Source organism: Pongo abelii, chromosome 10, assembly GCF_028885655.2.
Source record: "Pongo abelii isolate AG06213 chromosome 10, NHGRI_mPonAbe1-v2.0_pri, whole genome shotgun sequence".
NCBI lineage: Eukaryota > Metazoa > Chordata > Mammalia > Primates > Hominidae > Pongo > Pongo abelii.
In genome coordinates this window covers 10,553,399-10,578,766 of record NC_071995.2, presented here as the reverse complement: position 1 = coordinate 10,578,766, position 25,368 = coordinate 10,553,399, and the positions used below count along the sequence as shown (strand labels likewise).

The 25,368-nt window shown below is 39.8% G+C and overlaps 1 protein-coding gene across 2 annotated transcripts in view; it reads left to right on the top strand.

The window, feature by feature from the left end:
• CLEC1A (C-type lectin domain family 1 member A) overlaps positions 1–24,573 on the top strand; it is a 30,170-nt gene extending 5,597 nt beyond the window's left edge. The window contains exons 2-6 of one of the 2 annotated variants that reach the window (XM_002822899.3): positions 4,220–4,318; positions 11,808–11,984; positions 17,575–17,726; positions 21,633–21,751; positions 23,546–24,573. In XM_002822899.3, the coding sequence (XP_002822945.1) occupies positions 4,220–4,318; positions 11,808–11,984; positions 17,575–17,726; positions 21,633–21,751; positions 23,546–23,726 (728 nt within the window). In that variant the 3' untranslated portion in view covers positions 23,727–24,573. The remainder of the gene's footprint in view (positions 1–4,219; positions 4,319–11,807; positions 11,985–17,574; positions 17,727–21,632; positions 21,752–23,545) is intronic. The other variant, XM_063712014.1, reaches the window with a different exon arrangement.
• The last annotated feature ends 795 nt before the right edge of the window (positions 24,574–25,368 follow it).

The following is a 25,368-nucleotide window of genomic DNA, read 5'->3' as shown; positions in this document are numbered from 1 at the left end:
CACTAAGACCTTTTATAGTATGGTTAATACTAAGAGGATACAGGAAAGGTTTTTTTTTTCTATATATATCTTATTATTCCTAGGGGTGTTTATATCATTCCTTGGCCTGTCCACACCCCTTTCTAAACATGCCTCAGGAGACACCAAAGGGGTTCTTTTCCAAAAAATAAAACCACAATAAAGCCAAACCAAACTCAAGCGACCTCCTAGGCATCTTATTTTTGTGAAAATCTGTCTCATGTTAGGGTGAGGGTGATCCCTGGAGAGAGACTTCAGTATGATTAGGAGCACTTGGAATAAAACTGAGAAACATTAGACTCACAGTTAGAAGAAAAACATCTAGAAGGAAAAATAGTATCAAAGAAAAAGAAAAAGTGAAACTTTCAGTTTCATGGACTTTCTGTCATGGGAGCTTGGTTTCCTGGAAGATGAACTCCCTAGGATTGTGTTTCTCCATGTCTTTTATATAGAATGATTGGAAGGAGAATATTGAAAAAGACAGAGAAAGAAAGTGAGAGAGCAAGAGGAGGGAGATGGGAAGAGAGAAGAAAAATTTCAAAATGTGAAAATTTGATCAGAGAAAGAGGATTTCTTAGAAGAGATTTTAAAAAACTTTTTAAAGCCTATTATACTTCTTTTATTTTTTCTGCCCTTGAGGCAATCTTAGGAAGGATCATGTATTTTTTTTCTTTTCATGAATATAATTATTATTGAAAGATGTTCTGATTTCTGAAGTCCAGGCCCTCACTTCACAGTAGGAATTTAAGTTCACTCTTTTTGGTCCTTTGGGCAGAAAAACAACAACTCCCATGTCCTCGATATTACGCGAGAGAAAGCAGATTTATTTTATTTTATTTTATTTCATTTCATTTCATTTCATTTCATTACTGCTTTTGAGAGAAGATCTTACTCTGTCACCCAGGCTGGAGTAGAGTGGCACGATCACGACTAACTGCAGCCTTGACCTCCCTGGCTCAAGCAATCCTCCCACCTCAGCCTTCTGAGTAGCTGCGACTGCAGGTGTGTGCCACCATGGCTGATGAATTTTAAAAACTTTTTATATAGATGGGGGTCTCATTATGTTTCTATCTTTTGTAGAGATGGGATCTCACTATGTTGCTCAGGCTGGTCTCGAACTCCTGGCCCAAAGCAATCCTCCTGCTTCAGTTGGGAGGATTCCAAAGTGATGAGATTACAGGCCTAAGACACTGTGCCTGGTGGAAAACAGATTTATAAAGAGATAAATAAGTTGGTTGACTGTCATAGTTCTACTTCTCCTTTACTTCTTATTTTTAATTTCAGCCAGACAAATATTAACTATAAGAAGTAACAGGATTTAAAAAATTATTATGACTTTGAGATGTGTATTAATGTAACTGTGTTTAAGTAGGAGTAGGCAGGCATATAACACAGATATTTGTATATAATGGACCTATTCATTCATTTATTTAAATTTAATTGAGCTTATTTCAACTACTGCCCTAGGAATTGGGTTGCAATAATGGATAAATAGATATTTTCCAAGAAGGAGCTTAATTTTTCCTGGAGTAAGACAAATATAAGCTAAATGAAATAACAAAGATATACAATATATTTAATGGTAATAAGAGGTATGTGGAAAAATAAAATCACCATGGTGGTGGGCTCACATAAGCACTTTTAACTATGGAATCTAGAAGCATCCATATGACTAACTTTCTTGGACTGTATGGAAGCTTACAAATATAGGGTTTTGGAGAGGATGATTAACCCAAACTATATTCTGCCTCTGATCTTTTTTTTTTTTATGTTCTGCTGATCTGAAATACTTTTACAGTCAATACCACGAGAAAACCATTCTTTTTCAGAGAAACTAAGACTAAATCACATAGCTCAGTTAACTGAAAGAAACAGGAGGAAGCAAATCTCCCTTAGATTTGTTCATGATATAATCTCACAAAAGTCAGTGTATAGAAACCAACATGGCTGGGAGATGTATTTAGCTGAGTCTGTTTTCTGCTGACATAGATGTTGCTGAAAAGTCAATAGACTACAAAAAAAAAAAAACAAAAACCTGTAAACTTAACTTTGGAGAACCCATTTATCTCTTTAAAACTTAAATAGTTTAAGTCATATTAATTTTTTATAATTTCATTTTTTGATTGTTTAAACTGTCAAAGATTTACTCAGCCCTTATGTCCCAGGCACTACTTTCAGTAGTGGAAATAGACTGGTGGACAAGATAGACAAGATCATTGTTTTAATGGAATGTTAAATGGAGAGAAAGGAGACAGACAAAAAGAAACAAAAGTCATGAAAATATTACCTAGTACAGGGTGAGTGATATGCTAGAGATGGACTCATGGACCTCTTCCAAGGATGTGCCATTGAAACTGAAATTAATGCAGAGGCAGAAGTAGGGCTGATAAAGGTGCTTAGGGTCAAGCTTGATCAGATCAAGGACTAAACGGAAGCCCATTGTGAGTAGTACAAGTGAGTGAGAGGAAAATAGTTCAGAAAGGGGTGAAAGAGCTAAGGCAGGTCTCAATAAGACTAATGCAGGATTTAATTCTAAGTGCAATAAAGCTTTTGAAGTTTTTAAGTAGGGAAGTAGCATAATAAAATTGCCATTTTTTTTTTTTTTAAAAAGGAGCAATCTGTGAAAAGCGATTTGGATTTTATTCTAAATGTAATGAAAGCTACTTACGAAGGAGATGATTGCTAAGAAATAAGATTCACATTTAAAAATATATCAGTATGTCTACTCTGAGACTTTAACTTATTTTGCCTACTAGATTGTAAGTTCCAGAGGATAGTAATCATACTGTCTATTTCTATATTCTTTACTAGTTATTATTCCCCATTTGGAAATAACGTTTCATATAAATCTCTACCTAGAATTGGCCGGGCGCGGTGGCTCATGCCTGTAATCCCAGCACTTTGGGAGGCGAGGTTAGAGGATCACTTGAGCTCAGGAATTAGAGAACAGCCTGCAGCCTGGGCAACATGGTGAAACCTCATCTCCAACAAAAATATAGGAAAAAAAAAATTAGCCAGGCGTGGTGGCACGTGCCTGTAGTTCCGGCTCCTCAGGAGCTGAGGTGGGAGGATTGCTTGAGCCTGGGAGGCGGAGGTTGCAGTGAGCCGAGATCGCGCCACTGCGCTCCAGCCTGGAAAATCTCTGTATTATGTACCTAGAATGTATTATGTATAGGCCCTTGCTAGAAGGAAAAGAATTTTCCTTTCAAAAAGCCCCTCCTATCTCTTTAATCTTTCTGTTTCAGAACGTGACTTGAATTCTCAGTGAAGTAGAACTAACCGGCTACAAAGAGATCAGAGTTTGTTTGAGGATTTCACTCTCTGTTTCATTTTTATCACAATGCTAGATGCTACCTGCACCTGACTGAGACTCTTCCCTGTCAGATATGTTAGGTCATTCAGACTCAGATAGGTGACCTCACTAGGTGAGGGGTCTGCTCATGACTTACAGTAAAACCTCTGCAATTACTAGTCAAACTTATGGCAATGGAGGGCAAGGAAAACATGTTTGCCACAGTTTTAAAAATTATTTAACTGTTGCAAAAATAGTTTAGATTCATCTTTCAGAAATTGATTATCATGTTTCTTTATAATCTATTTTTGAAAAAATATAAATCAAATGAATGAACAAACAATATCCTTACAAAAGAGGGACTTTCAATCAAGCAATTCCACAGAAAAACAGTAAAATTATTACTTCCCATTATTATTTCCCCTTTAGAAAAAGCATATACGGAACTTGGGGGAAGGGGGATGTTTTTCAAAAGTAATAACAAATTAATTTCATCTTTCCCCTGATTACGTAAAAAGTTGTCCCTTGGTAAGGTTCAGAGATTCTCAGGCTGTGTTTCAGACATTTTCATGACAGTCTTTCATAATTAGAATTTTGACAAGCAGAAGGTTGTACAAAGAACCACATAAAGATAATGGTAATGCATAGTGTGATTCAGTGCAAAGTAAGACTTGAGGGGTGGATACAAATGGGTGGGGCTTGTGAGAAAATCTAGCTGTGATAAGTGAGGCTTGCACTGAGCCTTACGATGATGTTTCTGAGGACAGAAAGCAAGTTATCCAGCCCCTGTTACTGTTGTCCAGCCTAATTTGTTCTTGTGCAGAATCAACTCCACTCCCTTACCTGTTATTGCCTTAGATGCAAGAGGAAGAAAGAGCCAAACCCTGCTTTCTCTTCTGTTCCCTGCAGAGCACAGGGCTCCCTCTTCAACGTGGCGACCGGTGGCCCTGACCCTGCTGACTTTGTGCTTGGTGCTGCTGATAGGGCTGGCAGCCCTGGGGCTTTTGTGTAAGTCTGCGCTCTGACCTGGGGGAGGATCCTGGTTCCGAGGTTTGTCTAGGATGAGGAACACTTGTTATGGATATGTTTTTTAAACTTTAATTCTTTAGCCTTTGGAAAATTCAGTGTATCTTTTTTTAAATGGCAACTATGTAAATAGTGAATAATGGAAGAAGAATTAAAAAAAAATCAGTTGCCAACTAGAATTAAACATTCTGTTTGAGATAAGAAGGGTTTTGTCTGTTTGTTTGTATGTCAATGTTTAAAAAAAATCATTTATTTTAAATAAATGCATGCTTCAGCCCTCTCCCATTCCACAAAAGACTAGGGTATCAGAGGTTTTGGCTCTGAGAATACAAGGTTCAGTGGGCTAGTGCAGAATATACTACCCACAGAGCCACGTGTACCATCAATAAGAGGAGAGTAGGTAAATTCCTTAATCACCATATTTTTTAAAGGCCAGGAAGTTATACAGTCACTTTATAAAAACTTGTGAAAATCAAATCGGAAAAATGCATATCTAAAAATATTTAAATTTCAAACTAGTAAAAACAAGTTAAAAGGCTTAAAAAAGAAAGTGGATGAATTTGCCTCAGTAGGTGAAGACCCCACAGCAATGTTTCCTAAACAGCTGAAGAAGGTTATTCAAAGAAAAATGTTATATAGAAGAGCAGATTTTAATGTCAAAAATTGGGTTTTATAGGAATTTTAATACTTGTGTTTGTATCTTATATTTCAAAATTAAAAATAATTTCTTATTGCCCTTTTTGATCCCAAAAGTTTTATTTCATTGTGATAGAACTATTGTTTTGCAATCACCATTATTCTTGGAAATATAGAGGAACTCTCATGATTCATGAGGGATTTCTATACTTAGATGTAGAGACCTGAATTTCAAATCTGAATGTTGAAAATTTCTAGTCAAATGACATTAGGAATTTACTTGTTCTCAATGATCCTAATTGCAAACTGTAAAATCATGGAAAAAATAATAACACTATTTCAATAACTGAATAAGTAACAATATATGGTATATTGTCAATACTCAATATAATGATCAACATATAAACAGATTGGTGGTTTTATGTTGAGTAACATTTGAGAATATACATAAAAATATTTATCAAGCAGTAAATATAGGTTGAGAATTTATTCCTGAAGTTAGGAACTAATATTATAACTCCACATTTCTATTTATTTATTTATAAATATATATAGATACATTATTTAAATTATACATTTTTTTTAGGCCAGGAATGGTGGCTCATGCCTGTAATTCCAGCACTTTGGGAGGCTGAGGCGGGCGAATCGCTTCAGGTCAGGAGTTGGAGACCAGCCTGGCCAACATGGTGAAACCTTGTCTCTACTGAAAATACAAAAATTAGCCAGGCGTGGTGGTGGGCATCTGTAATCCCAACTACTCAGAAGGCCGAGGCAGGAGAACCGCTTGAACCCAGGAGGCGGAGATTGCAGTGAGCCAAGATCACACCACTGCACTGCACTCCAGCCTGGGTGACAGAGTGAGACTCCGTCTAAAAAAAAAAAAAAAAAACTATATATATATATATATATATAAAACATTGAGGTATGTCCTTTATATGCCAATTTTGCTGTATGTTTTAATCATAAAGGAATGCTGGATTTTGTCAAATGCTTTTTCTGCATCTATTGAGATGATCATAGGATTTTTGTTTTTATTTCTGTTTATGTAATGTGTCATATTTATTGACTTGTGTATGTTAAACCATCCCTGCATCCCTGGGATGAAACCCACTTTATCATGTGGTATTATCTTTTTGATGTACTGTTGGATTCAGTTAGCTAGTCTTTTTTTTTTTTGAGATGGAGTCTTACACTGTTGCCCAGGCTGGAGTGCAGTGGCATGATCTCAGCTCACTGCAAACTTCGCCTCCCGGGTTCAAGGGATTTTCCTGCCTCAGCCTCCCGAGTAGCTGAGATTACAGACACCCACCACCACACCTGGCTAATTTTTGTTTTTAGTACAGACAGGGTTTCTCCATGTTGGTCAGGCTGGTCTCGAACTCCCGACCTCAGGTGATCCACCTGCCTCGGTCTCCCAAAGTCCTGGGATTGCAGGCATGAGCCACCGCTCCAGGCCTCAGTTAGCTAGTCTTTTGCTGATGATTTTTGCATCAGTGTTCATCAGGGATATTGGTCTGTAGTTTCCTTTTTGTTCTGTGCTTTCCTGGTTTTGGTATTAGTGTGATACGGCTTCACAGAATGATTTAGGGAAGATTCTCTTTCTCTATTTTTGGGAATAGTTTCAGTAATATTTGTACCAATTCTTCTTTGAATGTCTGATGGAATTCAGCTGTGAATCCATCTGTGAATGGACTTTTATTTGTTGGCAATGTTTTTATTACTGTTTCAATTTCACTACTTGTTACTGTTCTGTTCAGAGTTTCTATTTATGCCTGGTTTAATCTAGGAGGGTTGTATATTTCCAGGAATTTATCTATCCCCTCTGGACTTTGTGATCTTTTGTATTTGTGTGGCATCAGTTGGAACATCTCCCATTTCATTTGTAATTGAGGTTATTTGGATCTTCTCTCCTTTTCTTGATTAACCTTGCTAACATTCTATCGATTTTATTTATCTTTTCAAAGAACCAGTTTTTTGTTTCATTCATCTTTTGTAATTCTTTTTTTTTCTTCATTTCAATATCATTTAGTTCTGCTCTGATCTTTGATACTTCTTTTCTTCTGCTGGATTTGGGTTTGGTTTGTTCGTGTTTCTACAATTTTTCTTGAGGCATGACCTGAGATGGTGTATTTGTGGTTTTTCAGAAATTTTGATGTAGTCATTTAATGCTACGAACTTTCCTCTTAGCACCGCTTTTGCTGTATGCTAGAGGTTTTCGTAAGTTGTGTCACCAATATTATCGTTCTGTTCAAAATATTTTTTAATTTCTATCTTGATTTTGTTGTTTACCCAAAGATCATTCAAGATCAGATTATTTTATTTCTGTGAATTTGTGTAGTTTTCAGGGTGCCTTGTATTGTTAATTTTCAATTTTATTTCACTATGCTTTGAGAGAATACTTGATATAATTTCAGTTTTCTTAAATTTATAGAGACTTGTTTTGCGGCCTATCATATGGCCTTTGTTGGAGAATGTTACATGTGCTGATGAAAAGAATGCATACTCTGCAGTTGTTGGATGGAATGTTTTGTAAATATCTGTTAAGTCAATTTGTCCTAGGGTATAGTTTTAAGTCCACTGTTTCTTTCTTTCTTCTTCATTGTTGACTTTCTGTCTTCAAGACCTGTCTGGTGCTGTCAGTGGAGTGTTGGAGTCCCCCACTATTATTGTGTTGCTGTCTATCTCATTTTTTTAGGTCTAGTAGTAATTGTTTTATAAATTTGGGAGCTCCAATGTTAAGTGCATATATATTTAGGGTTGTGATACTTTCCTGTTGGAAAGTGTATATATATTTAGGGTTGTGATACTTTCCTGTTGGAAAGTGCATATATATTTAGGGTTGTGATACTTTCCTGTTGGAAAGTGCATATATATTTAGGGTTGTGATACTTTCCTGTTGGAAAGTGCATATATATTTAGGGTTGTGATACTTTCCTGTTGGAAAGTGCATATATATTTAGGGTTGTGATACTTTCCTGTTGGAAAGTGCATATATATTTAGGGTTTTGATACTTTCCTGTTGGATTTTTCCTTTTATCACTATATAATGTCTATAATGTCTCTCTTTGTCTGTTTTTTTTTTTTTTTTTACTCTTTGTGCTTTAATGTCTGTTTTGTCTGATAAAAGAATAGCTACTCCGGCTCATTTTTGTTTTCCATTTGCATGGACTATCTTTTTCCACCTCTTTACCTTAAGTTTATGTGAGTCCTTATGTGTTAGGTGAGTCTTTTGAAGACAGCAGATACTTGATTGGTGAAATATTATCCATTCTGTCATTCCTTATCTTTTAAGTGGAGCATTTAGGCCGTTTACATTCAGTGTTAGTATTGAGATGTGCAGTACTGTTCTATTCATTATGCTAGTTCTTGCCTGAATACCTTGTTTTATTGTGTGTGTGTGTGTTATTGTCATATAGGTCCTGTGGGATTTGTGCGTTCAGGAGATTCTATTTTGGTGTATTTTGAGATTCTGTTTCAAGATTTAGCACTCCTTTTAGCATTTCTTGTAGCGCTGTCTTGGTAGCGGCAAATTCTTGCAGCATTTGTTTCTCTGAAAAAAACATTATTTCTATTTCATTTATGAATCTTAGTTTCACTGGATACAAAATTCTTGGCTGACAATATTTTGTTTGAGGAGGGTAAAAATAGGACCCCAATCCTTTCTGCCTTGTGGGGTTTCTGATGATGTCAGCTATTAATCTGATAAGTTTTCATTATAGATTACCTGATGTTTTTGTCTTACAGCTTTTAAGATTCTCTCCTTCATCTTGACTTTAGATAACATAATGAATATTTACCTAGGCGATAATCTTTTTGCAATGAATTTCCCAGGAGGTTTTTGAGCTTTTAGTATTTGAGAGATTGTTTGGAGGTTCTAGCAAGAGAGTGCAGCTACTCGTATACCCTTGACCAGACTGGTCCTCCTCTATCGGGTATGGTTGTCCTCTTCGACCGAGTGCACAGCTTCAGGAGGGATGCACATGGAGCAGTGAGGGAGGAAGGGGACACACGCCTAGCCTGCCAGATCAGCCAAATCAATACTGGCAATCAATGGGGTGACAGATATCGCAGCCAGATCGCCCTTACATCCTGAGCTTCTAGTGTTTGGATGTCTAGATCTCTAGGAAGACCATGGGTGTTTTCCTGGTTTATCCCCTCAAATAAGTTTTCCAAACTTCTAGATTTCTCTTCTTCCTCAGAAACAACAATTATTCTTAGGTTTGGCCATTTACTATAACTCCGACTTACTTGGAGACTTTGTTCATTTTTTTTTTCTGTTATCTTTGTCTTTGTCAGATTGGGGTAATTCAAAAGCCTTGTCTTCAAGCTCTGAAATTCTCTCTTCTTGTTCTAGTCTATTGTTGAAACCTTCTACTGCATTTTGTATTTCTCTAAGTGCATCTTTCATTTCCAGAAGTTGTGACTGTTTTTTCTTTATGATATTTATTTCTCTGGATAATTTTTTTAATCCATATCCTATATTGTTTTTTAAAATTTGTTTAGGCCAGATGTGGTGGCTCATGCCTATAACCCCAGCACTTTGGGAGGCTGAGGAGGGCAGATCACCTGAGGTCAGGAGTTCAAGACCAGCCTGGCCAACATGGTGAAACCCCGTCTCTACAAAAAATATAAAAATTAGAGAGGCATGGTGGTGGGCACCTGTAATCCCAGCCACTTGAGAGGCTGAGGCAGGAGAATCACTTGAACCTGGGAGGCAGAGGTTGCAGTGAGCCAAGATCACACTACTGCATTCCAGCTTGGGCAACAGAGTGAGATTCTGTCTCAAAAAGAAAGAAAACCATAAATAAGTTTCTTAAGTTGGTTTTCATTTTTCTCTGGTATCTCCTTGAGTAACTTAATAATCAACCTTCTGAATTCTTTATCTGGCAATTCAAAGATTTCTTCTTGGTTTGGATCCATTGCTGGGGAGCTAGTGTTACCTTTTGGTGGTGGTGTAGAATCCTGTTTTGTCATATTACCAGAATTATTTTTCTGTTTCCTTGTCATTTGGGTATGTTGGGTATTTCAGTGAAAAGATCTGGAACACACAGGCTGCTGTTCAGATTCTTTCATCCCATGGGGTGATCCCTTGATGTTGTACTCTCCCCCTTCCCCTAGGTATAGGGCTTCCTTAGAGCCAGACTGCAGTGATTGTTACTGTCTTCTGGGTCTAGCCACCCAGTGGTGCTACCAGGCTCCAGGCTGGTGCTGGGGAATGTCTGCAGAATTCTGTGATATGATCCATCTTCAGGTCTCCCATCTGTGGATACCAGCACCTGCTCTGGTGAAGTTGGCAAGGAGGTGAAGTAGACTGTGTGAGTCCTTGGTTGTAGATATGTTTAGTGTGCTGGTTTTCTTGAATGTTGGTTATGCTAGCAGTGAAGTCAGATGGACACACTCAGGACCTCTGGTTAGCCAGGATGTTGCAGGCAGTGAAATTAGCTGTTGTCTTCTCCCTCCTTGGAGCAGGGTTATTCTGTCTTGAGTTACTCTAATGGTTTGAGTTGGTTGGCCTCCAGCCAGGAGGTGGTGCTTTAAAGAGAACACCAGCTGTAGTAGTAGACAGGGGATGTAAGCTTGTTCTAAGTTTGCCAGGATGAGTATTCAGGTTTCTCAGGTGATGAGCGGGGCCATACGGTTCCCAAGAGTTTATGTCTTTTGTGTTTGGGTACCAGGGTGGGTAGAGAAAAAACATCACATGGGGTCAGGGTTAGGCAGGTCTGAGCTCACACTCTCCTTGGACGGGGCTTGTCATGAATGCTGTGGGGGATGGGGGTTGGTTCTCAGGGTATTATGGCTGCCTCTGCTGTGTCATACAGGTCGCCAGGGAAGTGGGAGAAAGCTGGCAGTGATAGGCCTTACCCAGCTCCCACATAGCTGGTAAGGCATCTTGCTCCTCCCGTGCCCTACCAACAACATGGAGTTTATATCCTGGCAGCTCATGCCTGGGGCTCTGAACTTGCCCCAGGCTACAACCCTTCCCACTGAGAAAGCAAGCAGGCTTTCAGGCCACACCCCTCCCCACCTTCCCACACCATGTCGCAGTTCCTGTGCTGATATCTGTAGCAGTTCCTCTTTGCCCCCTGGATTCTGCTTAAGAAAATTCATATCCAGTTGAAATTATTACAAAATTCATTTGGAAGCTTCTTTCATCCTGTGACTCCTCTTTAATTACACTGGCTATCTTGTCCAATGACCCCTGTGAGACAAAGTCAGGGATGGCTTCCCTGGGCTTGAGCTGGAGAATGGGAGTGCCTACAGGACTCTTCCCTCTGCTTCTTCTACTTTTATATTTTGCATATATTTTATATTTGGCTCCCTACATCCATTTCTGCTCCAGGTAAGGTTAAATCCTTCTCATGTAACCCAGATTTTCAGGTTCTCCAGTAGGGATGTGTGTTCAGAGGTGGGTTTTCCCCACTTCACACATTTTTGGCTGTCTTGGAGAATTTTCAGTATTGAGTTGCTTCTTTCAAAGGATCTGTGAATTCTTTCAGTTTTCCTAGTATGTTCCTGAGGTGGTTCCTGGAGGAAAAGTTCACAGTGTGAGTCTCCTCACCCTGTTCTGTTGTCCAAGTGGGAGCTCCATCTTAGCCCTCTTAGCTGCCATTTTCTCCCCTTGACTTCACATTTTTAGACAGACTTAAAGAAATTAATTTGCCCAAGGTGATACAACTTCTTATATATGTACTAGAGTCCAAACTTGAATATAGGCAATATGAGAACTCAGAGCCTGAGATACTAAAAAATACACTGTTTTGTCTTCCCCATAGGCAGAAAGTGGAAATAAAACATAGAAATAAGCTGTCCAGTCTGACTTGGTCATTTGGGTTAGTTTTTCAGTACTACCAGCTCTCCAATACTGGTCAAGACACCATTTCTCAAATGGAAGAAAGATTAGGAAATATGTCCCGAGAGTTGCAATCTCTTCAAGTCCAGAACATAAAGCTTGCAGGAAGTCTGCAGCATGTGGCTGAAAAACTCTGTCGTGAGCTGTATAACAAAGCTGGAGGTAAGTGTGTCCTGGTCACTCTGTCCCCATGTTGTCTGGAAACAGAGAGATGGATTTCCTGCTGGTGAAAGTGAGAGTCAAGTATTATTTAACTAGAGGTCTGGCAAACTGAAAAAGGGTTTGGGCTTCAAGATCATGATCAGTTGTTGGGATTACATGATTCATATGTGTCTGTGATACCATACATCAAGGGACTCTTCAAATGCAGACATTTTAAAACAATAAAAACAATTAACTAAGAATAACCAAAATAAGACTACAAGTAAAGAAAATACAGGGGTATGTCTCAACTTACCTCGGCAAATGTTCTTACAAATTCTTTCCTAGTAAGAAGTAAGCAAACTCGTAACTGTAGTTCTCAAATCTTAAAAATCATACAGGGACTAGTCTGAAAATGCAGATAAGCTGAATCAAATTCAAGTTATTTTAATTCAGGATAACTTGGCTGGGTATCAAAAATAGGTAGTTTAATAAGGACCACAGATGATGACAGTGCCAATGGTAGGTGAACCACCATTGATAAAATTACTGCTGGAGAAGTCTAGGAGCATCGCTTCAGTGTGAGTGCGTGTGTATTCCTATTCTATTCTTTTCAGGTTTTGTGATAATCTACTTTATTCAGATCAGCTCTCTCTTCTGCTCTCTTTATCATGCTTACTTAGGAAATGGCATACGTGTTCAGGTTTCCACTTTTATTTCTTTTTTAGCAACTCTGAAGGAGGGCAAAGTCTCCTCGTCTACTATACACACACCACTTCCCACCTGAAACAAACATCCTGATTGCGTGGCTACCCAGGAAAAAATATTAATAGGCACAGTTTTACTTCTCTAAGTGATTCTTTCCTACATGACTAATGACGTCAATGGTCATAATGTCCTTATTTACTAATTTTTCTTTTTCCTTTTTCTTTGGGTGGGGGGAGATGGAGTCTTGCTCTGTTGCCTAGGCTGGAAGGCAGTGACACGATCTCGGCTTGCTGCAACTTCCTCCTCCCAGGTTCAAGCAATTCTCCTGCCTCAGCCTCCTGAGTAGCTGGGACTACAGGTGTGCACCACCACACCCAGCTAATTTTTTTTTGTATTTTTAGTAGAGAGGGGTTTTCACTGTGTTGGGCAAGCTGGTCTTGAGCTCCCAAGCTCAGGTGTTCTCCCTGCCCCAGCCTCCCAAAGTGCTGGGATTATAGGCATGAACTACCGCGCCTGGCGCTTACTTACGAATTTTTCTAACAAAGCCCAGTATGCATACTTTCCTTTGTTGGTTGCCATATCTTCAAAAAGGTAATCAACTACTTGACAGGCTGAGGCTGGAAGATTGAGCTGAGGAGATCAAGACCAGCCCAGGCAACATAGTAAGACACTATCTCAAAAATTATTTTTAGTTTTATTTTTAATTTTATTTTATATATATATTTTTTAAGACAGAGTCTCACTCTGTCACTTAGACTGGAGTGCAGTGGAGTGATCTCGGCTCCCTGTGGCCTCCATCTCCTGGGTTCAAGCGATTCTCGTATCTCCTCTTGGGTAGCTGGGATTACAGGCATGCACCACCACATCTGGCTAATTTTTGTATATTTTAAGTAGAGACGAGGTTTTTCCATGTTGCCCGGGCTGGTCTTGAACTCTGGCCTCAAGTGATCTGCCCGCCTCGGCCTCCCAAGTGCTGGGATTACAGGCATGAGCCATTGCACCTGTCTAAAAAAAAAATCTTTTTTAAGGTAACCAAGATTTTCCTAACACAAATGGTCTTTCAAATTTTTATTTAGGTATATAAAAACAAACAAAAAGAGAGGCTATGCAAATAAGTTATATTTAATTTAAATATAAAATCTAAATGCAAATATATTAATGCTTCTTCTCATAAAAAATTCTTACATATTTTTGGTTAGATGTCAGTTCTCAGTTTTAATCTGCTACTTTTTATTTCTTACCCTCATCTTACCCATTATCCATCCATCCATCCATCCATCCACCCACTGAAGTGATATTTATGCATTTAGTTAGTACTGCTACCAGTATGGTTGGAGTATTTACGGAATGCCTGCTGATGCCTATCTGACAAAACACACAGGATGTCTACTCTCATGGACCACTTACTCTAGTGGGGTGGTAGAAGTAAATATATTGAAAAACGTAAAATAAGATGACTAATGTCTTTGTCTGTTTGTGTTGCTATAAAGGAGTACCCGAGCCTGGGTAATTTATACAGAAAAGAGTTTTATTTGGTTAATGATTCTGCAGGCTATACAAGAAGCATGGTGCCAGCATCTGCTTCTTCTGAGAGCCTCAGGCAGCTTCCACACATGGGGGAAAGTGCAGCAGGTAACATGACAAGAGTCCAGGAGGCAAGAGATTGGGGAGGGACGTGCCAGGCTCTTTTTAACACTCAGTTCTCCTGGGACTAATAGAGCGAGAACTCACCAAGCTGTTCATAAGGGATCTACTCCCCTGACCGAGACACTTCCCATTAGGTCCCATCTCCAGCACTGAGAATCAAATTCCAATATGAGATTTGGAGGGGACAAATGTTCAAACTATATCAACCAGCATTTCCAAGTTGGCCCCCAACGTTCCTCATTTTAGTACTAAAAGTCCCACATTCTGGGAAACTCTAGGTCCGAGGTATACAATAATGATCGGCCAACCTAAATATAATGTATGAGAGATTAATCAATCCTATGAGAAATGAAGGTAAACAAGGCAAGAGGGATAAGGAATTCCAGGGTAGTCTGTTGCTACTTTAAATAGAGCTGTCATAAATCCTTAATTAAGATGATTATATGGTAGCAAAGACTTGAAAAGTTGAGGGAGTTAGCCATGTAATATAGAGAAATAATAAGCTTTGTAGGTAAAACAGGAAACACAAGAGCCTTAAAACATGAATGTATCTGCATATTCAAGGAATAATGAGGAGCTCATGCAGTTGGAGTGGAAGACTACCAGGAGGCTAGGTAGAGATAATACACAGCATTAGGTGCCTTTGTGAGAGATTTGGCTACTATTTTGAGCAGATGAGGATTAATTATGGGGTTTTGAGCAGAGGAAATACATGATCTGGCATAAGTTTTTAAAGGCTTAATCTACATTCTGTTAAAATTAGACTGGAAGAGGAAAGAATAGCAACAGAGAAATCAGATAAGAGATGGCTATTACTAAAATCTAGGAGAAATATGATGGTTCTTCTAACTAGGATATTGTTTGTGGAAATGATGGCATGATGGGATATAAATGGATGTGTGAGAAATTAAAGATTCAAAAACAGCTCCAGAATTTCGAGGCAAAACAACTAGAAGCATAGAGATGTAATCGAGTGAAAGGAGGAAGAATTCTCTGGCTACAAGGGGAAAATTAGAAACCAGGAATGCTGTTTGGGGAGCTAGATATATGAGGAAAAAATTCTAGGCCAGACATATAAACAGACTTACATTCCTTTTGTCCAAAACACAGCAAAAATAAAGGAGAAATGGAGAGAGAAAGGACTATAAGGAAAAAAAGACGATTAGCCTTTTTTTTTGGATGACATATTTTCGTGTATTTATGAAATGGAATGCCCTTCCTTGGGTTATTGGCCTTGCTAATATGAACATTATTGTTTATTGATCATAAATATCTATAAACATTTATTGCACTATATCATATAAAAAATGGTAATTTATAGGTAAAGAGAGTTCATAGAAAGTGTACATGTTCCGTTTAGAAATTAGTTAGTATTTTATTTTTCCTAGGTGTATATGCCATGGACAAAACATTTGAAAACAGTTCATTTTCAGTCCACCCATTTTTCTGGCCAAAAATATGCATTTTCTCCTTTAAAAATATATATTTTTGGGGGGAGCAGAGAGGTGGGGAAAACAGGGTCTCTGTTGTCTAGGCTGGAGTGGAGGGTATATGTATATGTATATCTATCTATCTATATGTCTATACCTATATCTATATGTATATAGAGAGAAATGAATTTCTTCTGATCTGTATTCTATTTTCCTCCTCCAATGGTTTAAGTAATAGTATATCAAATATTAGGTAGTTGAAGTTAAGAAGGTAAAGAAGTTTCTCTATCTCTGTCCCTTTAGTTACATAGTGTCACTACCTATTTCACATAAGGCTCTCAGTCCTTTAGTCTCTCACCTTTCGATCTAATTGTCCCTTGCTTCCTCCTAAACATTCACTGAAAATTTCTCTATTAATTCCCTTACAAGTAGGGGACGTGTTTTTACATAGAGCACATAGAGAGTCACTTACCATATCTGAAGATTGAAGGTATTTAAGAAAACATTGTAGGTGAGACGGGAATGAGGTATTAATACACTGTACCAAATTTGCAGTTACATAGTTTTTATTTACTGAATCCAGAGCAGAATGAACCAAGATTCTCCTTGCTGAGTCCAGTTGCTGCTTCATAATCTTTTTCAGCACAGCACTCCAAGCATGTATTACCTATCTAAGTTCCGATAACAACAGGGACCACAGTTGAAACAGACCTTTATTAAATGCTTTTTATGCGTAAGTCTCTGCACAAACTGGACTCTGGTTTTTATGTATTTACTCTTCACAATAATCCTTTTAGGTAAGCATCATTCCCATTCTTGTTCTGTGTTTCAGAACGTCTGAGGCTCCCTGCATTTTTGCTTGAGTCTCTCCAGGTTGTTACTTTTCTCCTGGTAGAATTCTGAAGCAAGAAGACCTGTCTGAAAGAGTGCAAAAGCTATTGAGCTCCACAGCAAGTTTTTCATAACATGACAAAGATATCCTTCTAAGTTATTTATTTATTTAAATTTTGTTTTACTTCATGAAATATTTCAAATTTACAAGAAGATGTAAACAATAATATAATAGCTACCTGTGTATTAGCTACTGAGATTTTAACATGTTAACTAGATCGCTTTTAAAATAAAAAAATTGTTATGGATATGACTTGGGTTCTCATCCCACTACAAACCCACAAGAGACTGGATTTGGTTCCTAATTCTAAATGACCCAAGGTCATGTATCCACACAGGGTTAAAACTATAGCTGTCAGGGCTTGGCGCCTATATTTGCGATCACTACCCACACTTCTCTGGCCTGGATGCCCAATTTAATTTGTGACACATGGAGATTCGGCATTCTAACTGCAGGCTTGCCTCAGTGTTTTTTTCCTTAAAAAGACTCCACATCATATTGGTATATACTGTATTTTTTAAAACTTATTTTACTATTATGTAAGATAATTTTGAGGAGAACATTATAGAAACTTTATTTCCTAAACACAATGCAGTTGGAGTTTCTGTACATTTGAACTGCTTTGTGAAATTGAATATGCTCTTCATGTTCTGAATTTCATAGGCAAGTGGCAAGAAAGTTCTAATCATTTTTTACTAGATTCCACATAAGCAATTAGTGTCTGTTTTAATTTCTACAATATACTTAGGACCAGTTATAATTCCTGGCAGTTAGTAGGTATCCAGTAAACATTGTAGTTATCATTGCCTGGGTAATTAATTAAATCTTGAAGAAGAGTTAATTCTTTCTTAGGACATCAAATACTATATAATTTCAAGAGAGGAGCAAGACAGACTCATGCAGAAAATAACAACAAAATTGGCTTTTTTCCAAGCACACAGGTGCAGCCCTTGTACAGAACAATGGAAATGGCATGGGGACAACTGCTACCAGTTCTATAAAGACAGCAAAAGTTGGGAGGACTGTAAATATTTCTGCCTTAGTGAAAACTCTACCATGCTGAAGATAAACAAACAAGAAGACCTGGTAAGATTCTGAGGCTTTTCAATGTTTGAAGGATTTCAAAAAGAGGCCTTAAAAGCATTAGGCAAGAAGATTCTAAGGATCAAGAATATCGGTCCACAGGTTTTCACACTTGTTTCAATCAGGGCCTGAGTCTTATTCCTATTGCTTTGAACGGTCCCCTGAAGTAGACAGAAGGAGTTGTGTTCTCCACAAATACACACCCTTAGAAAGATGAGCAACATCACTTTAAACTCCCCTCTCGGGGAGCAAAGGTAGAATGTCTTAACTTCTTTCCTGTTTTGGTTTGGGTAGAAAAGGAATAATATTGATGCAATGTCAGAAACATGAAAATAGGGCTGCCTGCTCTTCCATTCTAAAAGTGGCAAAGCTTTTAAGTGGAAAATATTTAACTAAATTATTACCATAATCTGCAAATATATATCTTGCTTTCCAGAAGTTTACAGCCTAGGATAGACTGGTCAAGGCAAATGTGACAATAAAACTACAAATTGATATATATTGAGTTAGTACATGCAATTAAAGAACATAATTAAAATATGATTATTCCTCTTTCTCTCATATTTATTATTGCCTTTGAATTGAAGTTCTCAAATAGTATGGCCGTTGCTTATTTATCATTGTTTCTCTAGAATTTAGCAGAGATTTTTCTTGATGAAGAGTAGGTTATCAACAAAGAGTTAATTGAATTAAATGCTCAGCTCACTACACAAATTCTTAACATCATTCTAATTACTTCTTAATTTCTACCTACTTCCTGAAATCTGTGATGAAAGAACCTCTGTAATTTCTCTCAGCTACTAATACTTTATAACCCTCTCTCGATGGCTTAATTTAGGCATCAAGCGAGGCAATTTCTTTGACTAAGACAGTGTGCCCCAGCAAAAACCCTGCTAATTTTTCTAATTCTCTTTGATTCCTCTGCCTCCAGCATACACTGCAAACTCAGGTATAAAGTTGAACTATATTATATCATGTGGTAGGAAATTTTCTTGTTAAAGCTATGTAGTTATTTTATCGTGAACTTCATATATTTGTATATATTTAAATCCTTTTCATATGATTTGCTTTCAAAACTTTTAATTTGAAGGGACTCCCCTGTTTAATTTGAATAAATATTTTCAACTACAGTTATTTTCACATGTTCACTCTATGACTATTGCTTGGTAATAGCTTCATTTACATTTTCAATGATCTCTCATTAAATCAGTATATTTTATTAATTATCTGAGGGGTTTTGGATGTAACAATGAAACAAAGTGTACGGCCTTGAGAAACTCATTATTTGAATGGATAATTATAATAAATATTTAGATAATTTCTATGTTAAAATATTAGGAGTGCACTGAGCCTGGGGAGGTTGAGGCTGCAGTGAGCTATGATCGTGCCACTGCACTCCAGCCTGGGCGACAGAGTGAGACCCTGTCCCCGCCAATCCTCCAAAAATATCTATTAGGAGTGCAGAGTAAGACTAGATAGAAGTAAGTAAACAACTTTTAAAATGTAAACATATGTTAAATATGGATATTGGGAAAAGGATTACCACGTATAGGACTATACACATGTGTGCACATAAATTTTTTTTTTTTTATTAATTATTTATTGATGATTCTTGGGTGTTTCTCAGAGAGGGGGATATGGCAGGGTCATAGGATAATAGTGGAGAGAAGGTCAGGAGGTAAACACATGAACAAAGGTCTCTGGTTTTCCTAGGCAGAGGTCCCTGCGGCCTTCTGCAGTGTTTGCGCCCCTGGGTACTTGAGATTAGGGAGTGGTGATGACTCTTAAAGAGCATGCTGCCTTCAAGCATCTGTTTAACAAAGCACATCTTGCACCGCCCTTAATCCATTTAACCCTGAATTGACACAGCACATGTTTCAGAGAGCACGGGGCTGGGGGAAAGGCCATAGATCAACAGCATCCCAAGGCAGAAGAATTTCTCCTAGTCAGAACAAAATGGAGTCTCCTATGCCCACCTCTTTCTACACAGACACAGCAACAATCTGATCTCTCCTTCCTTTCCCCACACTTCCCCCCCTTCTTTTCAACAAAACTGCCATCATCCTCATGGCCCGCTCCCGATGGTCGCTGTCTCTTCGGAGCTGTTGGGTACACCTCCCAGACAGGGCGGCCGGGCAGAGGCGCTCCTCACCTCCCAGACAGGGCGGCCGGGCAGAGGCGCTCCTCACTTCCTCCCAGACGGGGTGGCAGCCGGGCAGAGGCGCTTCTCACCTCCCAGACGGGGTGGCCGGGCAGAGGTGCTCCTCACTTCCCAGACAGGGTGGCAGCCGGGCAGAGGCGGTTCTCACCTCCCAGACGGGGCGGCCGGGCAGAGGCCTCCTCACTTCCCAGAGGGGGCGGCCAGGCAGAAGCGCTCCTCACTTCCCAGAGGGGGCAGCCGGGCAGAGGCGCTCCTCACTTCCCAGAGGGGGCGGCCAGGCAGAAGCGCTCCTCACTTCCCAGAGGGGGCGGCTGGGCAGAGGCGCTCCTCACTTCCCAGACGGGGCAGTCGGGCAGAGGCGCTCCTCACTTCTTCCCAGACGGGGTGGTGGCCAGGCAGAGGCGCTCCTCACCTCCCAGATGGGGCGGCCGGGCAGAGGTGCTCCTCATCTCCCAGACGGGGCAGCTGGGCAGAGGTGCTCCTCACTTCCTCCCAGACGGGGTGGCAGCCGGGCAGAGGCACTCCTCACCTCCCAGACAGGGCAGCCGGGCAGAGGCGCTCCTCGCTTCCCAGACGGGGCGGCCGGGCAGAGGCACTCCTCACATCCCAGACGATGGGCCACCGGGCAGAGACGTTCCTCACTTCCTATACGGGATGGCGGCCAGGCAGAGGCGCGCCTCACTTCCCAGATGGGGCGGCCGGGCAGAGGGGCTCCTCACATCCCAGACGATGGGCGGCCAGGAAGAGACGCTCCTCACTTCCTAGACGGGGTGGCGTCGCGGCAGAGGCTGTAATCTTAGCACTTTAAGAGGCCAAGGCAGGAGGCTGGTAGGTGGAGGTTGTAGCCAGCCGAGATCACGCCACTGCACTCCAGCCTGAGCACCATTGAGCATTGAGTGAGCGAGACTCCATCTGCAATCCCAGCACCTCGGGAGGCCGAGGCAGGCAGATCACTCCAGGCCAGGAGCTGGAGACCAGCCCGGTCAACAGGGCAAAACCCCGTCTCCACCAAAAATACAAAAACCATTCAGGCGTGGTGGCGCGCGCCTGCAATCCCAGGCACTTGGCAGGCCGAGGCAGGAGAGTCACAGGAGCCCGAGGCAGGGAGGTTGCAGCGAGCCGAGATCACGGCAGTACAGTCCAGCTTCGGCAACAGAGGGAGACCGAAAAAAGAAGGAGAGGGAGACCAAAGAAAGGAGAGGGAGAGGGAGAGGGAGAGGGAGAGGGCACATAAATATTTATAGATAGAAATTAAAAAATTTCTTTCTCCTCTTCCTAGTCTAAGACAAAAATCATCCTTGCAAATTTTTCTTTTACTTCTTTTCTTCCTTTCCCAGGTATTTATAACGGTTACTACCTCATTCCTGCACTTTTCCCTCCATATTCTTCCATGTCCCAGAATCATTCTGCATCTCTTTCTTAGTCTTTCCCTCATATTTTTATGTCAACATTAATGTTTAATTCTGTGCCTTAAAAGCCATGGGTCAGGAACAAATCTTGGTTGATGTGATTTCCGCTTTCAGAATATCGACATGTGTTCCATATTTACTAAGACAAAATAAGTTATTAAACCTGGACAAATTTCTGACTGGCCTCAGCATAGATGCTTTTTCTCTTAAGCATATGAGCATCTATGTGAAGCAGGACTTGTGTGTGCCTTGAGAAAAGTGCTGGCTGGCCCATGCATGTCTGCACATGTGAGTAATCATGCCACCAACGCTAAAGCTTTTCTTGTGTGCTTTTCACAGGACTTTGCCGTGTCTGAGAGCTACTCTGAGTTTTTCTACTCTTATTGGACAGGGCTCTTGCGCCCTGACAGTGGCAAGGCCTGGCTGTGGATGGATGGAACCCCTTTCACTTCTGAACTGTAAGCCTTCAGGATATTTTATGGGAAAGGCATTTAACAAAGATATCTTGCTTGAGTGATAGAGCTCAAGAATTTGGTCCATCAAGTATTAATCAAACTTCTGCTTTGTACTGGATACTGTGTTTGCAGGAGGATGCCTGAAGATATTTGAACCATAGTGCATCCTCATTTTGTTTGTGTGTGTGTGTGTGTGTGTGTGTTTGTTCGTTTGTTTTTTGAGATAGCATCTTGCTCTGTTGCATGGGCTGGAGTGCAGTGGTGCAAGCTCTGCTCACTGAAACCTCTACCTCCCAAGCTCAAGCTCTCCTCTCACCTCAGCCTCCTGAGTAGCTCGGACTACAGGCGTGCACCACTACATGCGGCTAATTTTTTGTCTGTTTTGGAAAGACAGGTTTGTGATGTGTTGCCCAGTCTTGTTTAGAATTCCTGGACTCAAGTGATTTGCCCATCTTGGTCTCCCAAAGTGCTGAGATTACAAGCATGAGCCACTGCACCCGGCCAGTGCTTGCTTTTGAACTGCTTATAAGCCAGTGAGGGAGACAGATACATAGCATTAGTAAAATATCAGGGTAGTTCTCTTGCTGCTTTCAGAAGTTTGTGTCTGGGACATACTGCAGATGAGAGAAGGGAGAGGCAGAGAGAGAGAGAGAGAGAGAGAGAGAGAGAGAGAGATCTTTCCCTGAGTGAGTAAATTGAAGCCCAGGAGTCCAGGCTGTAATGGTGGTTGCCTAAGGTCACAAAACTTGTCAGTACCCAGAGATAGGATAAGAGTTCTTGGCTTTCTGTGCAGTAAAATAGGGAGCACATCTTTTAAAAAATACAATCTCTGAGAAAAGATTTGCTGAAAATGTAAGGGGTAATATAAAACACTAGTCGTACATATGCTGTGAGCATTTAGACAGGAGTACACATGGTATCTGTGTTAGTCCATTTTTGCATCAGCATAAATGAATGCCTGAGGCTGGATAGTTTATAAAGAAAGGAGGTTTAATTGGCTCACAATCCTGCAGGCTGTACAAGCATCTGCTTGGCTTCTGAGGAGGCTTCAGGGAGCTTTACTCATGGCAGAAGGCGAAGCCAGAGCTGGCATGTCCAATGGCAAGAGAGAACACAAAAGAGAAGGGGGTGGGGGGAGGTTCCAGGCCCCTTTAAACCACCAGATCTTGCATCAACTAACTGAGTGAGAACTCACTCATCACCAAGAAGAGGGCGCCAAGCCATTCATGAGGGATCCACCCCTATGACCCGAACATCTCCCCCCAGGCCCCATCTCCAACACTGGGGATGACATTTCAACTAAGATTTGGAAAGAACACACATCCAGACCACATCAGTATCCTTTGAAACAGGAAATTGTAATTTCTCTATCAAAATATATCACATGTAAAGCCATATTTGAACAGACACCATTCTTCCCTATGTACAATATATCATTAATTCTCCCAGGAGACAGGATATATTTGATGTAATCATTTGTATTTTACAGTTAAGTAAACTGAGTTACAGAGAAGGTAGAGAACTTTTTAAGTGGCAGAAAAACTATATAAATTTGGAGGAGAACACATAGCTTCGCTTTAGTTAGAAATGATTTTTGCTGTTTGGGGTGACCTGCTGTTTCTAAGAATGAGTATGGAAACTTAGGGACTGAAGAGAAAGAGGCACATGACCCTAGTTTCCTGGTAAACTTATTCTGGTATCTATACTATAATTTTATCACTCTAGAAAGAATGGGTATTTAATATTTTATTTTAGAAATAAACTGTGATTAAATTTACTTTTTCTTCCTTTTTTGAGGTTCCACATTATAATAGATGTCACCAGCCCAAGAAGCAGAGACTGTGTGGCCATCCTTAATGGGATGATCTTCTCAAAGGACTGCCAAGAATTGAAGCGTTGTGTCTGTGAGAGGAGGGCGGGTATGGTGAAGCCAGAGAACCTCCATTTCCCCCCTGAAATATTAGGCGAAAGTGACTGATTCATCTTCTGCAACTACAAATAGCAGAGTGAGCCAGGCGATGTCAATGCAAGGGCTACTTGAGACATTGGGAAATGGAACATAATCAGGAAAGACTATCTCTCTGACTAGTACAAAATGGGTTCTTGTGTTTCCTGTTCAGGATCACCAGCATTTCTGAGCTTGGGTTTATGCACATATTTAACAGTCACAAGAAGTCTTATTTACATGCCACCAACCAACCTCAGAAACCCATAATGTCATCTACCTTCTTGGCTTAGAGATAACTTTTAGCTTTCTTTCTTCTAAATGTCTAATATCCCCTCCCTGTTTTCATGTCTTCCTTACACTTGGTGGAATGAGAAGCTATTTGAAGTAGAGGAAATACATTGAAGTAACATCCTTTTCTCTGACAGTCAAGTAGTCCATCAGAAATTAGCAGTCACTTCCCAGATTGTACCAGCAAATACACAAGGAATTCTTTTTGTTTGCTTCAGTTCATACTAGTCCCTTCCCTATCCATCAGTAAAGACCCCATCTGCCTTGTCTATGCCCTGTTTCCCAACAGGGATGTCACTTGATATGAGAATCTCAATGCCTTATAAACATTCCTTCCTGTGTCCATTAAGACTCTGATAATTGTCTCCCTTCCATAGGAATTTCTCCCAGGAAAGAAATATATCCCCATCTCAGTTTCATATCAGAACTACTGTCCCCGATATTCCCTTCAGAGAGATTAAAGACCAGAAAAAAGTGAGCCTCTTCATCTGCACCTGTAATAGTTTCAGTTCCTATTTTCTTCCATTGACCCATATTTATACCTTTCAGGTACTGAAGATTTAATAATAATAAATGTAAATACTGTGAAGTGTGTGTGATTTTACAATGGACTTATGGCTTGTGGGAAAATTCAGCATGGAAATGCTTTTCAAAATATGATAGCAATCATTATTTTGATTGTGCCTTACTGGGAGTTTTTGGGGAATTTACAAGAGTGCTGATTACATGATTATCTGGAGAAAATAAGATGTCTTTGAAATACATGTTGGCTTCAAGAGAACAGTTTTAATGTTTTCCTAAAATGAAATCTTTTGAGGCGAGCTTATGGCATCAACACATGGTTGATGAGGAAGCTGAGTTGCATTAGTGCACATGATTTCCAGTCAGGTCATGGGGAAATGAACAGAGACAGTGACATCTTTGTAGCTGCTCCTTTGTGAGGCACTTCTTTCTTGAGATGACTCCATGCACAAATATAACAGGGATCATTGGGAATGACACCATCACAGCCACCAAGTTTATTGGTTTATTGATAAATCAATTTTGAGGGTTTTATGCTAGAAAGGATAACATTATAAATCTTTGTTTTCCAACAGTGGAAGCTGAGGTGCTTGAGTTTTGTTTCTCATAAACATCTATCTCATGGTAAAATGATGTATAGTAGCAATCATATGATAGAAAGAACACATTGGTGCTCATTTTCATAAACTTCATTTTGTTAGATTGTCACTTAGCAAAGACTATTGCAGATTCTTCCTTGAGAACTTTCCTTTCAATTTTCTGTTGATTTCCTTAAAATTTTCTTCAGGGTTGAGCAAGTTCTGTTGATATATTGTGTCATGCAAAGAAAACTGTATTTGTGGTTAGAAAATGAAGATTTTAG